Source organism: Mus pahari, chromosome 8 (genome assembly GCF_900095145.1).
Source record: "Mus pahari chromosome 8, PAHARI_EIJ_v1.1, whole genome shotgun sequence".
NCBI classification, from domain to species: Eukaryota; Metazoa; Chordata; class Mammalia; order Rodentia; family Muridae; genus Mus; species Mus pahari.
This window is the reverse complement of record NC_034597.1, coordinates 43,274,173-43,290,826: the sequence shown is the minus strand read 5'-3', so window position 1 is coordinate 43,290,826 and position 16,654 is coordinate 43,274,173. Positions and strand designations below refer to the sequence as shown.

At 40.6% G+C, this 16,654-nt stretch overlaps 1 protein-coding gene across 8 annotated transcripts in view; it reads left to right on the top strand.

Moving 5' to 3' along the window:
- The window catches only part of Hnrnpc (heterogeneous nuclear ribonucleoprotein C (C1/C2)), a 29,063-nt gene extending 20,487 nt beyond the window's left edge, over positions 1-8,576 (top strand). For 3 of the 8 annotated variants that reach the window (XM_029541478.1, XM_029541477.1, XM_029541479.1), the window contains 6 exons: positions 1-112; positions 578-625; positions 6,005-6,165; positions 7,636-7,749; positions 7,927-8,108; positions 8,211-8,576. The exon at positions 1-112 is cut by the window's left edge and continues 1 nt beyond it. In XM_029541478.1, coding sequence (XP_029397338.1) covers positions 1-112; positions 578-625; positions 6,005-6,165; positions 7,636-7,749; positions 7,927-8,108; positions 8,211-8,291 — 698 coding nt within the window. In that variant the 3' untranslated portion in view covers positions 8,292-8,576. The remainder of the gene's footprint in view (positions 113-577; positions 626-6,004; positions 6,166-7,635; positions 7,750-7,926; positions 8,109-8,210) is intronic. The other 5 variants (XM_029541481.1, XM_029541484.1, XM_029541483.1 and 2 more) reach the window with 5 other exon arrangements.
- Positions 8,577-16,654: the final 8,078 nt, after the last annotated feature.

Sequence of the window (16,654 nt, the reverse complement as noted above, 5' to 3'; positions counted from 1 at the left end):
TTAACCTGGCTGCAGAGCCAAAAGTGAACCGAGGAAAAGCAGGTGTGAAACGATCTGCAGCGGAGATGTACGGGTCAGTACCAGAACACCCTTCTCCGTCCCCTCTACTCAGGTCCGGAACTTTATTATTTATAACTGCATTGTGTCCATCAGTGGGCATCTTCTGTGTTTTCTGGATGTGGGGAGGTTAATGCAATGTGCTTTCTATGTGCAAAATTGTAATTCTTATTAACTTGTGTTAGCATACATCCCTTTTGGCTCTGTTTCTAGCTCAGATTTTTGTTGTTTAGGAATAATTCTATGTGTGTATATAGTACAAAATGAAGAATTTGTTAGGTTCTAGGAAGCTAGAAAATAAGGGCATTGTGGTGTAACAGCTATTGTACTGTTTCTTCAGTGTTGCTACATTAATCACTGCATGTCCAGATGGCAAATGATTTGTTTGAATGAATGGGGATTATTTGTTGCTAATCTTACTGATCTATTTGTTGTCGTTTGTTTGGCCTGTTTTCACCCCGCCTGCCTTTTGAATTAACAACAGCAGCTCCAAAATAATCTTTTGAAATTTATTTTTCAGTTCCTCATTTGACTTGGACTATGACTTTCAACGGGATTATTATGACAGGTATGTATGAAGCTTATATGTATTTATGATGATAGTTAGAAAGCCAGTCATTGACTTTTTAAAATAATAAAATGCTTCAAATGCTGCTTTCTGTGCAAATAAAATTGATACTTTATCACTAGGATGTTTAGGAAAAAAAATGTCAGGTGCACTTAGGCTAAATAGAGATTGTTGAAGAAGGCATAAGAATTCACAACGTCCAATTTGTTTTACTCTTATGTATTTTCCCACACAGTGATAAGTGCCTGATACCAATAAAGTGAGAGGACCTAACATTGCATATATAACAGCAGGGAGAGTCAAAGAAGTTTCTTTCCTCACAGGAAACAGTACATTAGTAGCCAAACATAACATGCATCACAAACACATACTTTATTTTTCTATTAGTTTGTTCCTGGTTCTTCCTCCCAGCTCCATGGTCCCTAAGTGAGACTCACACTCTATATTTACAATACCTTGGCCTTACAGCTAGGCTTTTCTCTGCCTAGATCATAACTTATGACCCATTTACTCTAACCTACATTCTGCTCTCTGGCTGGTTACCTTTGCTCAAGTGCCATGTGTCCATTGTCCCATGTTCCTAAGCAATTCATTGTGCCTCATACTATCCTAGAATCCTTTCTGCCTGCTGGATGTCTTACCTCCTATTTCCTGCCTATTCAATAGGCCAACAGATTTACTATTAATAGATCTATAAAGACATAAGATATTTTCTCTATTTGTGACGTTAAGCTCTACATCCTAACTATTGGAATTAGAGGTATAGTTAACCATTTCTAGCTCTATTTACAGTATTCAGTTTTTTTTCTCCCTTGTGTTTGGTTTACCCTTTGTAGCACTTGTAGACCTAGAACTCCATAGGGTATGTTGCGTCTTACAAGTTTTACAGCTATACCACCACCACCACCTTGGCTGGTAGAATTTTCTGACTTTTAATGCATGTGTTTTCTGTGTCAAGTTAAAAAACATAACATCTCAGATAATAACTGTATTTTTTTAAAGATCTATTTATTATTATATTATATACACTGTATCTATCTTAAGACACACCAGAGGAGGGCATCAGATCTCATTGTTGATGGTTGTGAGCCACCATGTGGTTGCTGGGATTTGAACTCGGGACCTTGAGAAGAGCAGTCAGTGTTCTTAACCACTGAGCCATTTTTCCAGCCCAGATATTAACTATATTAATAGTATTTTCTAGAGGTTAGTTTAGAAGAGTAAGTAATGAAATTATTTCCCTAGGAGATACTGCATATTAGTTGTCTTTCAGAAAACATTTTGTAAATTAACATTTTAAATATTTTGATTTTTTTTTTTTTTTTCAAGATAGGATTTCTCTGTAACAGCCCTGCCTGTACTGGGACCTACTTTACAAATAAGGCCTGCTTCTAATTCCTGCCTCAGCTTCCTGAGTGCTGGGATTAAAGGAGTGTGCTACCATGTCCAGTTGAATTGCATGTCTTTTACTCTGACCGTATAAGTGATGAGGAAACATTGGGGATATAAGCAGCAGTAAGAGACTTGGTAATTGGGGCTGAAAGAATTACCTAGTTAGGACCCAGGAGTGAGTGTTGGCAGAAATTGTGGTCAGTCAAGACCTTAGTTATATAGAGTTAGGTTCACCTTTGGATCTAGATACCACTTATTATGCGGTTTGGGTGCCACTATTTGTGTACAGGATGCAAAGTCCTTTAACCTACAGTAACCATGACAAGAATCATTCTGAATCTCATTCACTAATGAAATTCTAACTTCTGTTAGTTAGGTTTCTTTGTAGTTTACCTAGTCTCCTTAAAGAGAACTGTATTAATGAAAGAGACATCCTGATCTGACTGAATGAATGGTCATTAATGGTTTGTTTTTGGTTTTTCGAGACAGGGTTTCTCTGTAGCCCCTGCTGTCCTGGAACTCACTTTGTAGACCAGGCTGGCCTCGAACTCAGAAATCCGCCTGCCTCTGCCTCCCGGTGGTCATTAATGTTTTTAATATTTCATCTAATAATACTGTTTGTAATTTCATGGCTTTTGTTTTTAAAGACAATAGCTCTAGCTCTAGCTGGCCTTGAACTCAGGGATTTAAGGGTAGCACTGCCCAGCTGTTTTTATTTGAAAAACAATGGAAAGCTTGCAAGTCATAGGGATTGAGATAAAAGCATCCTAGATTCCTGTACTAGGAAGAGTCTAGCTATTACTTTGCCCCACCCTAAATTGGACCTCTGACAAAAGAACACTAATATTCTTGAAAAGATCTCAAAGGACAGTGAGACATACATAAGTAATGCTAAATATTTTTTTTCTTAAGATTTATTGTTGGCTGGACAGATGGCTCAGTGGTTAAGAGCACTGGCTGCTCTTCCAGAGGTTCTGAATTCATTTCGCAGCAAACACATGGTGGCTCACATCCTTCTTTGGTGTGTCTGCAAACAGCTACTGTGCACTCATAAATACAATAAGTAAATCTTTTTTTTTTTTTTTTTTTTTTTTCAAGACGGTTTCTCTGTATAGCCCTGGCTGTCCTGGAACTCACTTTGTAGACCAGGCTGGCCTAGAACTCAGAAATCCGCCTGCCTCTGCCTCTTGAGTGCGTAAATCTTCTTAAATGTACATCTGCATGTATGCCAGAAGGGGGCATTGATCCCAGTACAAATGGTTGTGAACCACCGTGTGGTTGACAGGAATTGAACTCAGAACCTCTGGAAGAACATTTGGTGCTCTTAACCTCTGAGCCATCTCTCCAGTAATGCTAAATTTTTTATTGCTTGGGCTAAGGTAAAAAGCCAGGATGTGATAGTGAAATTTGTGTTCTAGACTAGCTTACATTATTTTTGGCTTGGAATCCTTTCAGGGAGACTAAAAATTTTTCTTCCCATTAAATATATCATTGATGTCTATCTGCTACCACTTTCTTACATAGCCTTTCATGTTTAACCTTCTTTAAAAATTAAGAAAAGTAGATTCAGATGGAGGACTCTATAAGTCATATAATTGACACCATTACTCTTGCATATATTGGGAAACTTTGTAGTATGGATGTTATAAATCTAAAGCATGGTACTTTTTGGAAGTGGTGATGACCTTGTCTTTGTTTTGTGTTTTGTTGCTTGTGGTTTGGACATTCTCATGTAGCCCAGGTCTGCCCAAGATCCTCCTTGCCTCAGTCTCTTGAGTGTGGGATTACAGGATTTACCACGACATCTGACTTCTATTTTCAAAGACTGTGTGTACTATTCTTAGCATTATTTGGTGAGATGGTTCTAAGTTCCCTGTGACTGCTGAGGCCATAAATGAGAGATGGTTCATATAATACTGTACATCCTTCTGTGGCACCTCAGAGCTCCAGCCCTCTATTGAGTACTTTAAACTTTACTCTAGATTACTTCATTACCTGTAACTGAGAATTGATTAAACTATCACTTAGCAAGTAATATGCAAGTACTCTAATTTTAATACATACAAATTTTAAATTTCAATTTATACTTAATTTGCATATGTAGAACTCAAAAAATATGCATTTGAGATGTACTTTATAATGTGATTTGTAAAAACTTTTGTTATTCAAATCATAGGAATTGTTTGAAAATACCTGGGCAAAAATGAAACTGGTATATTAGCATGTAATACCAGCAATCAAAATGCTGAGGCACAGAAACAAAAAATAAAAAAATAGTTTAAGAGACTCTTGATCAGTTTCTAAAGTCTAGCAAACTTATAGCACATACTGGGTCTAAAACATGACTGTTTATGTAGAAAGGGGACTTAATATTTTATTTCTTGGCTTCTATGCACTAAAGTGGTTATATGGAAAGAGATAGTTAATAGAATGGGAGATCTTTTCCTGATCATACACTGCTGATTGACCTATATTAGAAGAGTTTTTAAGTGTATGTGGACTGGCAAATTTAGGAAATGAAAGCATGATTATCAAAAAGAAATTAGGCAGTTTGAGTCTCTGCCCAGGATAGTTCAGATTAAGAGTGAGTACCATAGTTTTTATAACTTCTGGAACTGTTTTTGTTCTCTTCTGTTCAGTTTTTTTTTTGTTGGATGTTAGGGGAGTGCTGGCTGTCCTGGGACTCGAGTAAAAACTTACTTGCTAATTCATAGTGTGATAGGATCTTTCCTAGTATTTTTTTCAGCTTGTTCCTCAAAAGAAGTAGCTAGCAAACTCTTCCTTGTACCACAGAAATCAGTGAAACTGAAATGGCAACAAAGTTGGTTAAATATAATACAGCTGGAGAAAGTAATGTGTAACACTAAAATTTTTTTTTCAATTTTACAAAAATAGATTCAAAACAAAGCTTTATAAATTAACTTACCTTGGTTCCTCCAAGATGGCTCAGCAGGTAAAATGTGTCTGCCACCAAGTATGATGAGTCATATTTACTTCCAAGGTTTCCATGGAAAGAAGAAATTCACATAAATTATTCTGACGGGCCTAGAGTATGGCATGCCATTCATGCCCCTAGATGCACACCGAAACAAATATGTAATAAGATGTTTCCATAATTATGGTAGAACTCTTTGTTTTAGAGTGGGAGTAGTGGCAGGTCGCCCTTTGGATTTCTTTTGGGGGGTGTTGGAGACAGGGTCCTAGAACTCAGAAATCCAACTGCCTCTGCCTCCTGAGTTCTGGGATTAAAGGTGTGTGCCACCATGCCCGGCAGGGTTTCTTTGTATAGCCCTGGATGTTCTGGGGCTCATTTTGTAGACCAGGCTGGCCTTGAACTCAGAAATCCTCCTGCCTTTGCCTCCCAATGCTGGGATTAAAGGTGTGTGCTACCACGCCCAGCTGTTTTATTTAATTTTTAAAGTAGGTGGAAAAAAACTGAATGGTGGTGGCTCATCTTTATCACTAGTAGCAGTGGTGTGTTGTATCTAGAACTTGAATAATACCTTTTTGTTGTAGTTGACTTTATGTGAATTATTTAAGTATAAGGTAAAATAATTCATTCTAACTTACATTCTTTTGACAGTTCCATTAACTGAAAACAGTCCATTTTTAAGGCTAGTCAAGCCTATCATTTACTGTATGTGTGAGGGATACTCTTTCCCCTTGCAGCATTTTTCATCAAATTAAGTTTTGAATAACATCATAAAGAAAAGAAGTGACTAAAACTGGGCTGGAGAGATGGCTCAGTGGTTAAGAGCTCTGACTGCTCTTCTGAAGGTCATGAGTTCAAATCCCAGCAACTACATGATGGCTCACAACCATCCATAATGAGATCTGAGGCACTCTTGTGTGTCTGAAGACAGCTACAGTGTATTTACATATAATAAATCTTTTTTTAAAAAGTGACTAAAACCAGTAATCCTGTTACGCTCTGGTTGTATCTTGAGTTAATTTTTCACTTTGAAGAATTATTTCTTTAACCCATAGGATGTACAGTTACCCAGCACGTGTTCCTCCTCCTCCTCCTATTGCTCGAGCTGTGGTGCCTTCCAAACGCCAGCGTGTTTCAGGGAACACCTCACGAAGGGGCAAAAGTGGATTCAATTCGAAGAGTGGACAACGGGGATCTTCTTCCAAGTCTGGAAAGTGTATGTTGTTTTTATTTGTTTGTTTGGTGTTTTTTGGGCAGCACACTCCTCCCAGGTAGTACTTTTTTTCTGACATTTGTGTGTAAGGTATGGGGACCAGTGTTGAGTCCAAAGAGGGTGTCGATTCCTCTGAAGGTATAGTTGCGGGTATGAGATAATCTGATTTTTGAGTGTTGAGAACTGAACTTCCCTGAGAACTTCTGCAAGAATAGTAAACTAGCAGCTGGGCGTGGTGGTGCATGCCTTTAATCCCAGCACTCGGGAGGCAGAGGCAGGCGGATTTCTGAGATCGAGGCCAGCCTGGTCTACAAAGTGAGTTCCAGGACAGCCAGGGCTATACAGAGAAACCCTGTCTCAAAAAACAAAAAAACAAAATAGTAAACTAGCAAACTCTACCACTTAGCTACCTCTTCTTACTATGCTTGAGAAATTACTAGCATTGACATAACTAGAGTGTGAACCTGAGGTATCTTGGTGATGTCCAGTTAGTAAAGTTAATGCTTCAAGGAAAAGGACCTCAATTTGTATCCCAAGCATTCATATAAAGCAGAACATCTTAGATGTCTTTAACTTCTCTTAGTCTGAGACACAAACAGCCCTGCACCTGCCTGCCATAACCTTGCAAAATCATGAGTTCACACCCACATCACTGAAAGATCCTATGTCAAAAAATGTGAAGGTGGATCCAGAGTAGTAATGGCTTTAATCCCTCAGGGACACAGATCAACACTGTTCTTAATCTCTTAAAACAGCACTGTAATAGAGAGCAAGGTGACACTTGGTTGGCATTAGTCTCAGTTTACCTAAAAAACACAAACCAGGGAAGAGGGGGGAAAAGAATGTTGTTTAAGGATTGCAGTCTGAGTTCTATACTTAATAGCTTGGTAATTTTATAAATGTTTATGTTGAACTAAATTTAGCTAGGGCATACTTTTGTCAGATTTTTGTATTGCTGGACATATGATTTGCTGGACAATTGAAGTATGTCAGCAAACTATTGAAAGCTGAGAAAGTGAATAAAGCAGTTGCAGCATCTTAGTTGTAATTCTCAGCTTAAGTTTTTTGTTTGTTTTTGAAACAGAAGTAAAGCTGGGCTAACCTCAGTTCCCCTAAGGAGAAATGGAGGTGTAGACAGGAGACTGAAAGCCTGTCCACTGCCTTCCCTGTATCTGAACACTTTGAACATGGGCACATACACAAAGATAGACAACTTAGAAGTTGCTATAAAATAGAATATTTTTGTCGGGAGAATACATGTTAAAGTGGTAATGTGTAAGTCATTTATAGCTTTTTAAAAATTTATTTTTAAATCATTTGCACTTGATGCGTCTGTATTCCTTTCAGCTTTTTGAATTGTTACTAGAAAAACATTTCTTCCTGTGGTTCTGAGAACTGAAAGGCCCAGCACCTAGAAAGAGAGAACTGGTAAATGGTGTTTTATTCTAGTCTAACATTGTAGTTCTGTTACAGTGAAAGGTGATGACCTTCAGGCCATTAAAAAGGAGCTGACTCAGATAAAACAAAAAGTGGATTCTCTTCTGGAAAGCCTGGAAAAAATTGAAAAAGAACAAAGCAAGCAAGCAGGTAATAGTCTTTAAATTATTTTAGTTAAATTTGGGCTATCTTCCTAAGGTGGTTTAATGTATATGCAAATTGGGCTGTTTGGGAGGGGCATTAGTGTGTTTGGAAAACTTCACTTCTGTTCTTTGATGATTAATGGGAATTGTCTATATCCTGTGGGCAACACTTGCCCCTGGACAGACTTGTCCTTCTCATCCCCAGTAGAGATGAAGAATGAGAAGTCTGAAGAAGAGCAGAGCAGCGCCTCTGTGAAGAAGGATGAGACTAATGTGAAGATGGAGTCTGAGGCAGGTGCAGATGACTCTGCTGAGGAGGGTGACCTGCTGGATGATGACGATAATGAAGATCGGGGGGATGACCAGGTGATTACCTTTGGAAAAAAGAAAGTTGGGAGGTCTGGGGGGGGGTCCAGGGATGAGAAGAAGTACCTCTAACTCTACCTTATTTGTGTCTATTTCTCACAGCTGGAGTTGAAAGATGATGAGAAAGAGCCTGAGGAAGGAGAAGATGACAGAGACAGCGCCAATGGGGAGGATGACTCTTAAGCACATAGTGGAGCTTAGAAATCTTATCCCATTATTCATCTACCTAGGCGCTTGTGAGAGATCTAAGTAACACCAGATCGTCTCCCCTAGAATCTTCTGCACATTCTCACTGTTGTCCCTCCTTATCCTTCCTGTGTTCATTAATTCATGATTGCCCTGCGCCTAGTTACATTTTCACTTCCTTTCATGCTCCTTGGTAGTTTTGTTAAGTCTTACCCTGTAAGTTTTGCTTTAATTTTGATACCTCTTTGACTTAACAATAAAAAGTTGTATGGTTTTTATCAACTGTCTCCAAAATAATCTCTTGTTATGCAGGGAGTACAGTTCTTACCATTCATGATTTCAGTAGTTGCTTCCCTAACTGCAGAGGCATCTCATTTACTTGTANNCCCGAGAGCAGCTTTGCATTAGAGGTNTGTGTTTTCCNTCACATGAGTGGGACTGTTACAACACGAATGTAACCATGTATTTTTGTGAATGGGAGTTGGCATGTCAAATGCATCTTACAGGAAAATAGTGTAATAGTCTTAATATTTGTTTTCTAAAGTTATACCATGGNTTATTTTTGTGAACAGCCTGATGTTTGGGATCTTTTTCTCAAAAATAAACAGTTCCTTATTAAACCAGGAATTTGAAGGAAAGAAAAATTTTTAATTACAATTTTTTTTAATAGCAGCCTCCACAAATCGTTAGGTTGTATTAAATACAATTTTCTTGAGTTACTATCATGCATACCAATATATGAATAAAAGTAATTTTGAGACCAATGTTAACTTTAAATATTTTTGACACGAAATGCTTGAATGTTTCAGTTACTGATTAAAACCCAGGTCATTTAATGGATTCTCAACCTGTGCCTCAAAAGTTTCAAAATCGGAAAGCGTTTGTCTTTCCCATTTTCTAGAGCATTTGCCTTCCTGAGAGCTGAGACTGTAACGAGAGTTAAAACTATTCATGTGACGTACTCTGACTTTTACCCCTTCCTTGATTTGAGTTAGCTTGGAGCATTTTGCTGCCTAAGACCTAACATAAGTCTCAAGGTGTAAACAGGTTTGGGGGCTTGTTTATTTATTTTTGTATAGCAGGCTATAAAAATCTTTTGTGCACACAGACTTTCTATTTCTCAAAAAGATCCTGTTCTGTATATATAGCATACAGTGCAAGTTTATGCTTTCATACTATGCATTGTAGGCAGAAGTTCCTTTTATATGTAACNGATGATAAAACTGAGTAGAGGCTGATCTAGGGGCTACCCTTGGCTCCAGTGTGCAAATATAAAAATGACTTTTATTGTGACCCTCTATGCCCCCTCCCCCTATCTTGATATTGTCTTGGGTTTTTGAGGAATTGGCTAGATATCAGAGGTTCAAGATGCTAATAAATAAAACCTGTTTAAATATGCTGTTAGAAGCTGGTGTGTACAAGATGCTGGGGTGAATTCAATTAGTTCAGAATTGAGTATCTACTTTCTGGTACTGGTTATTGTATTTATTCAGGTGACTGTTTCCCCCCACCCCCTCCAAAAAAAAAAAAACAGTTGGGAAATTTGAGAATAAAGAATGTTTCTGCTCCTTTTATAGTTGGTATATACGTCACCAAAAGAATCAGGAGCCTCAGTCTTTTGGAAACTATTCAGAACCTATTTTACTGGTGGTATTGAAATAAGTTAATACTAAAACTTGTCAAGTTAAAATGTTAACAGGGTGGTTTATTCCACTATGAAAATATCTTTAATTCTTTCAAAGTTGTGAGATTTTGTTCATTTCTAGTTTTTTTTAAAAGATTTATTTTAAAATGTATGAGTACATTCTAGCTGTCCACAGACAAACCAGAAGAGCGCATCAGATCTGATGTGGCTGCTGGGATTTGAACTCAAAATGCTCTCAACCAGTGAGCCATCTCTCCAGGCTTTCTAGTTGTTAGAGAACTGGGAATACCGAGAATTTGAGAATGATGTAGAGGGCTGGAGAGATGGCTCACTGGTTAAGAGCACTGACTGCCTATGGCCTTGGGCCCATAACAGCAAGCTGCGCCTCACGGATCACACCAAGTTCGTGCGGAGCATGAGAGGTGTGTGGTTTCGCGCCCTACAAGCAGAGCGGTCCCTCGTGGAGTTGCTCAAAGTGTCCAAGGACAAGAGCGCACTCAAATTCATTAAGAGGGTTGGCGCCAGGCGTGGTGGTGCACGCCTTTAATCCCAGCACTCAGGAGGCAGAGGCAGGCGGATTTCTGAGTTTGAAGCCAGCCTGGTCTACAAAGTGAGTTCCAGGACAGCCAGGGCTATACAGAGAAACCCTGTCTCGGAGGAAAAAAAAGGGGGGGGGGTTGGCAGTGGTGGCGCACACCTTTGATCCCAGCACTTGGGAGGTAGATTTCTGAGTTCGAGGCCGTTCTGGTCTACAGAGTTCCAGGACAGCCAGGGCTACACAGAAACCCTGTCTCAAAAAACTTTAAAAAAAAAAAAAAGTGGGCACACACATCCACTCCATGAGAAAGCCGGAGGAACTGGGCAATGGGCTGGCAGCCATGAGGAAAGCGGCAGCTAAAAAGGATTGATGAACCCTCTCCAATAAAAGATTGTTCCTACAAAAGAAAAAAATGCTTAGCAATCTATGGACTGATGTCTGACTTGCCTGTCCTGGTCACGTGATAAAAGTATTCATGTACCAAAGCTCTCTTGATTCTTAGCCAGTGGTCTTATTGGGATGAGGTAGTATAGACAGCGAACTACACTCTGCTGCCAGTCTGTCTTACCCAAACCCCTAGTATTAGATTTTGTAGGGGGTCTGTGACTGAAAACCTTAGCTAAATGTGTTGTGTGCAGAACTCTTCACTTTGCACAGAGCAGCTTCTGTAGCACTGCCTGCTTACTTTCAAGGCTTCATTCAGAAGTCTGCTTTCAGACTGCTTTTATGTTGCAGCTCTGCTCTGTCAGATTTCCCATCTTGGACTAGTTTCAGCCTTTAGCTCCAGTAGGAACAACCTTTTGTAGAATCTGATCCACAAGGAAGATCTAGCAGTAAACCTATGTCTGGTGTAGCCTCTGTCCATCTGGGAATACAATCTTCCTACTGTCCCTCATTCAGTGGGTCAATCAGGCATGAACCCAGAATATTCCTGGTGCTTTCTAGGTTTTGGGCGGGGTTTTTTTGTTTGTTTTGGTTTTTTTTGGTTGGTTGGTTGGTTACAATCTCTCTCTCTCTCTCTCTCTCTCTCTCTCTCTCTCTCTCTCTCTCTCTCTGTGTGTGTGTGTGTGTGTGTGTGTGTGTGTGTGTGGTGTGTGTGTCTCATGCCTTGCATGTGGAAATTAGAGGACAATTGTGTTGGTTCTGAGTCTGATCTTTTTTTCCCACCATGTAAGTCCCATGAGTTGAACTCAGGCCATCAGACTGCATGGCAAGTGTCTGTACCTGCTGAGTCCTTTTGCCTAACTTCTGTTCTCAAGCACCTATGAACTATTAATTCCTCTGCTAAGTCCTTCCCTTCTCCTAAGGGCCTGCAGTCTTCCTGTAAGCCACAGTGTCCTTTTCTCTGTATCCATAGGTCTGTAAGATAGGATGTGCAGCCAGGGAGTCTACACATCTGCCAATCATTTTTCTTTCTGGTCTATCTCTTCAGTATCACCTCTTCATTGGTGCTTCTATACCCTTGTTTCTCCCATTTTTCTTAGAACTTTTGGTAACTCTCAGTTCTCCTCTTGATCAATAGTTTGTGTTTAGCAGTTTTAGAATATTTTTAACACAATTCATGCACAATATGGCTACACAGCCTCTCTTAATTATGTAGGCAAAAAACAATAGCTAAGGTCAATGCAACATAGTCTATCTGCCTGGTAACATAGACCATAATATTTGCTTTGATCTGTGATTGACAACTGTAGTATATCTACCATACAGTGCCTTCTAAATATCTGAATCATTTTCTCTCCATCTTTTGCCATTACTGTTGTCAAAGGCAGAAGTATCTTGCTTCTGGTATGTTTTAACAGTCTTCTGTCTACTCACAGGAGCTTGGATCCTTTGTAATCACATGTTCAGACAACACCCATATCAGTCTTTTCAAAACATAACCATGGAAGTTCTCGATTTAAAACCATTTCGAACCAGGCATGGTGGCTCATGCCTTTAGTCTCAGCACTGGGGAGGCCCAGGCAGGTGGATCACAGAATTCTAGGCCACCCTAGTTGACAAAGGGACAAAGGACAGCCAAGGCTGTTATGCACTTCCAATAGGGAAATGAGACATTGCCAGTAGAAACCCCCCTAGTGCTGCAATCTTGCCATTGATGATTAACTTCGTCAGCCTTCCATTGTTGCTACTTTTCTGACTGCCACCATCTGGTTTTGCACATCTTTAAGCTGTATGTAAATAAAATTGTATTAAAGTCTTTACTTCCCTTGAAAGAGAGAGAAACCTTAGTGTAGTCACTGGGGGCTATGATCCCAAGATGGCAAAGAGGAAAGCCATGTGGCAGGAGGGAAGACAAAGATGAGGATGCGCTTCTGCAAGGATAAGGATGCACTTCTGGGCATCCTGGGGACCGCCTGGAAGCAAAGGCATGGGAAGCTGCATCACTTTTCACTAATTCCTGTCCCTGCTGATTGAAAGGTACCCATGGAAGGCCAACGTCTCTGCTGCTCTTATCTGTTACTGGAAGGCATTTCCGTTGTTTTCCATTTAGTATAACATTGCTAAAGAACACCCTAACACACACTGGGGACACGTTAATTCTCTAATGGTCATATGCTTGGGACAACTGCTGAGCTAATAGGACAAACATACATTTCGCTTTTGGATAACGCTAGATGGAGCAAACGTTGCTTTAAAAGAAATTTTGATTATGTGTACCTGTGTATGCATATGCCAGAAGAGGACTTTGGATCCACTGAAACTGGTGCTAAAGGCAGTTGTGAGCAGGTTGAAGTGGGTGCTGGAACTCAACTTCTGTCCCTTGTGAGAGTAGTGTGTGCTACTAACAGCTGGGCCAACTTTCCTTCCTGAACCTTTGTTTTCTAAAAGATACATTTTTATCTTGGGATAATGATGGATTTACAGAGAAGTTGGGAAGATGGTATAGGAAGTTTCTTATAAATCAGGGATGTTGGTGGTACTGGGGGAGGGCAGAGGAGCAGATCTCTGAGTTCGAGGCCAGCCTGGTCTACAGAGTAAACTCCAGAACAGCCAGGGCTGCACAGGGTAACCCTATCTTGGGAAACTAACAAATGAAGAAAATGAAGGAGGAGGAGGAAGAAGAGGAGATAAGGCAGAGATATGGAGAAAGATGAGAAAGAGGAGGCGATATGGAGGAGGAGAAGGATGATGAGGAGGGGGATGGAAGGGGAAGGAGGAGAAAGTGGAGGAGGAGAAGAAGAAGGAGAAGGGAGAAGAAGGAGAAAGAGTTCCTTATATGTAATTTGTCCCACTTCTTCTAGTACTAATATCTGAATGCTAACTGATAAAGTGGTCCAAACAATGAAATTGGTCCTTCATCTTTGCGACTCCAGATCTTAGCTAGGTTCTGTCAGCTTTTATAGGCACTCATAAGTGTGTGAATGTTTTACATGTACAGTAGACTGTGCTGTTCCACAGTCAGCACTGGGAATGTGGTAGTGCCATAAGAAATGTACACATCCCATGTATTCACACAAACTCCACTTCGCCACTATAAATTCTGGAAACTGGGGCTGGAGAGATGGCTTGGCAGTTAAGAGCACTGTCTGCTCTTCCAGAGGTCCTGAATTCAATTCCCAGCAACCACACAGTGGGTCACAACCATCTGTAATGAGATCTAACGCCTTCTTCTCGTGTGTCTAAGGACAGCTAAGGTGTACTCATATATAATAAATAAATCTATAGATAGATAGATAGATAGATAGATAGATAGATAGATAGATAGATAGATAGATAGATAGATGGATAGATGGATAGATAGGTGGATAGATAGATGGATAGATGGATAGATGGTTTCCAGAAGCTATCTATCTGATAGCTAGCTTTTGGAAACCATCAAGCATGTTTTCATCATTGTCCTTTGGCTATTTGAAAAAGCTATACAAATGGGGCTATGTGCCCTTCCAAAGATGACTTCTCTGTGCTCCCAGCCTTGTACCCTTGAATTTCAAGTTGTTACATGTCTCAGTGGTTTGTTATGTTGGGCTAAGCTAATCTTGGTTGTCAATTTGACTACATGTGCAGTCAACTAGAACCCAAACTCTTGGGTCCTCTGTGAGGGATTCTCGTGGAATATTTAAATAAGGAAGACCAACCCTAAATCTACACTTGGTAGAAGCCATCCTGAAATGACACAGAAGGAAACTTTCCTCTCCGCCTGTTTACCTCCCTCTCCCTTACACCTTTCTCTACCCTTCTTGCTGTGGCTGATATTCAACTCAACCTCGTGAGGAGGATTCCACTGTGGTCCGAAGACCAGCAGCTCTCAAGAGCTCCAGCAGCAGATTGGGACAACCGAGACAGCCAGCTTCGTAGATTTAACTGTCAGGTTCTCAGCCTTTCCGTTGTGAGCTAGCCAGACCATGTTCCATAAGCCAGTCTAAGGTATTCATTCTGTCAGCTCTGTTCCTTTAGAAAGCCTTGACTAGGACAGGCTGCTGTTAATGTATTTAATCTTCTATTAAATTATTTAAACATTCATGCACTTATTACATAGGGCACTGCTATGAAGATGTACAAGTTTTCATGGTTGTGAGTCACGTTTCTCTGGGGGGTAAATATGGAGTGTGGTTGACTGGTGGCACAGCAAATATATGAGACAGAGCCAAACAGTATTCCAAAGTTGTTATTTCATTTTATATTCCTCCCAATAATTTAGAGACCCAATTGTTGGGGCTGGGGAGATGGCTCAGTGGGTAAAGGCACCTGCCACCATGCCTGAAGGCCAGAACACTCATAGTGGAAGAAGAGAACCAACCAGTTCCAGCAAGTTATCTTCTGACCTCCGTATTCATGTACATGAGCACACACGTATACTCAGACACACACACACACACACACACACACACACACAGAGACACACTCTCAGACACACTCTCAGACACTCAAACACATAGACACACAGTTATGTTAGACTGGAACCCCGCTCATACCCATACCATCTAAGAAACCCCATCTGCTCTCCTTCCCCCAACCCTTTTCACACAGAGAAAACTCCCCAATCCTCAGAGAAAACTTGGAGCTAACATGTCTTCACTCCTCCTCCCAGGGTTTCGGGCAACCTGCCCAAGGGCTGCCTAGGGGCTCAGGTTGTGACCGTGTGTGTACACAATCCCAGCTCCTAGGTGACGTGTCATCACTTCTTGCCTAAGCTTTAGCTAACCCCCTTGCTTTAGCCTGGATGTGTGACTTCACTGATCTCCACCTGTGAACCCAACCAAGAGCTGCCTCCTAATAAACCCACTTTTTTAAAAAAAGATTTATTTATTTTATGTATAATAGTACACTGTAGTGTTTTCAGACACCCCAGAAGAGGGCATCGGGTCCCGTTACAGATGGTTGCGAGCCACCACGTGGGTGCTGGGAACTGAACTCTGAAGGACAGGCTTCTGTAACTGTAAGAGTTTAGCAGTGGGAGTTTCTATCTTTTTTTTAAAAAAAAATTGTAGCTGGGCATGTCTTTAATCCCAACACTCATGAGGCAGAGGCAGGCAGATCTCTTAAGTTCAAGGCCACCCTGGTCTACTTACAGAGTAAGTTCCAGGACACCAATGACTAAAAGAGAAATCCTGTCTCAAAAAATAATTACTTTATATATTTTGCACATAGGTCTTCTGTTGAGTGATGTATTAGCCGGGATTCGAGAGAGAGAGAGAGAGAGAGAGAGAGAGAGAGAGAGAGAACAGGATTTGTGTAGACTATATAAAGTAATATATTACTTTGGCTACAAAGTAGAGGCTCCATTGTCTGACAACGGCTGTCTCCACACTGAAGCTGGCCTGGTAGCTGCTCAGCCTACGACTCCTGATACCAAAGCAGTTCTAGATCAACCCTGGAGGCCTAGAGCATTTCAGGAGTTGCTGGAATTTCTGTCCATGTTGGAAGGCCAGAGAGGCTGGAATCCCATGTAGGAGGAGAGAGTGTGGTGTGTGCACTGGCTCAGCAAGAAGAGAAGCCTGGCAAGGACACTGCTTTTCCCTCAGACCTCTTTACATCCAGGCCACTCTTTAGAAGACTCTGTCCACTCTGAGAAAATGTCTTCCCCAAACCAACCGAAGATACATGGTGAGATCCTGACTCAAACAAAACAAAACAAAACAAAATAGTAACTTGCCGATCGATCTCCCTAAAGAATTTCCTTCCAACGCTTCACCCCATTCACCCCAACATTGGCTGTGAGAGCCAGGCCTTAAG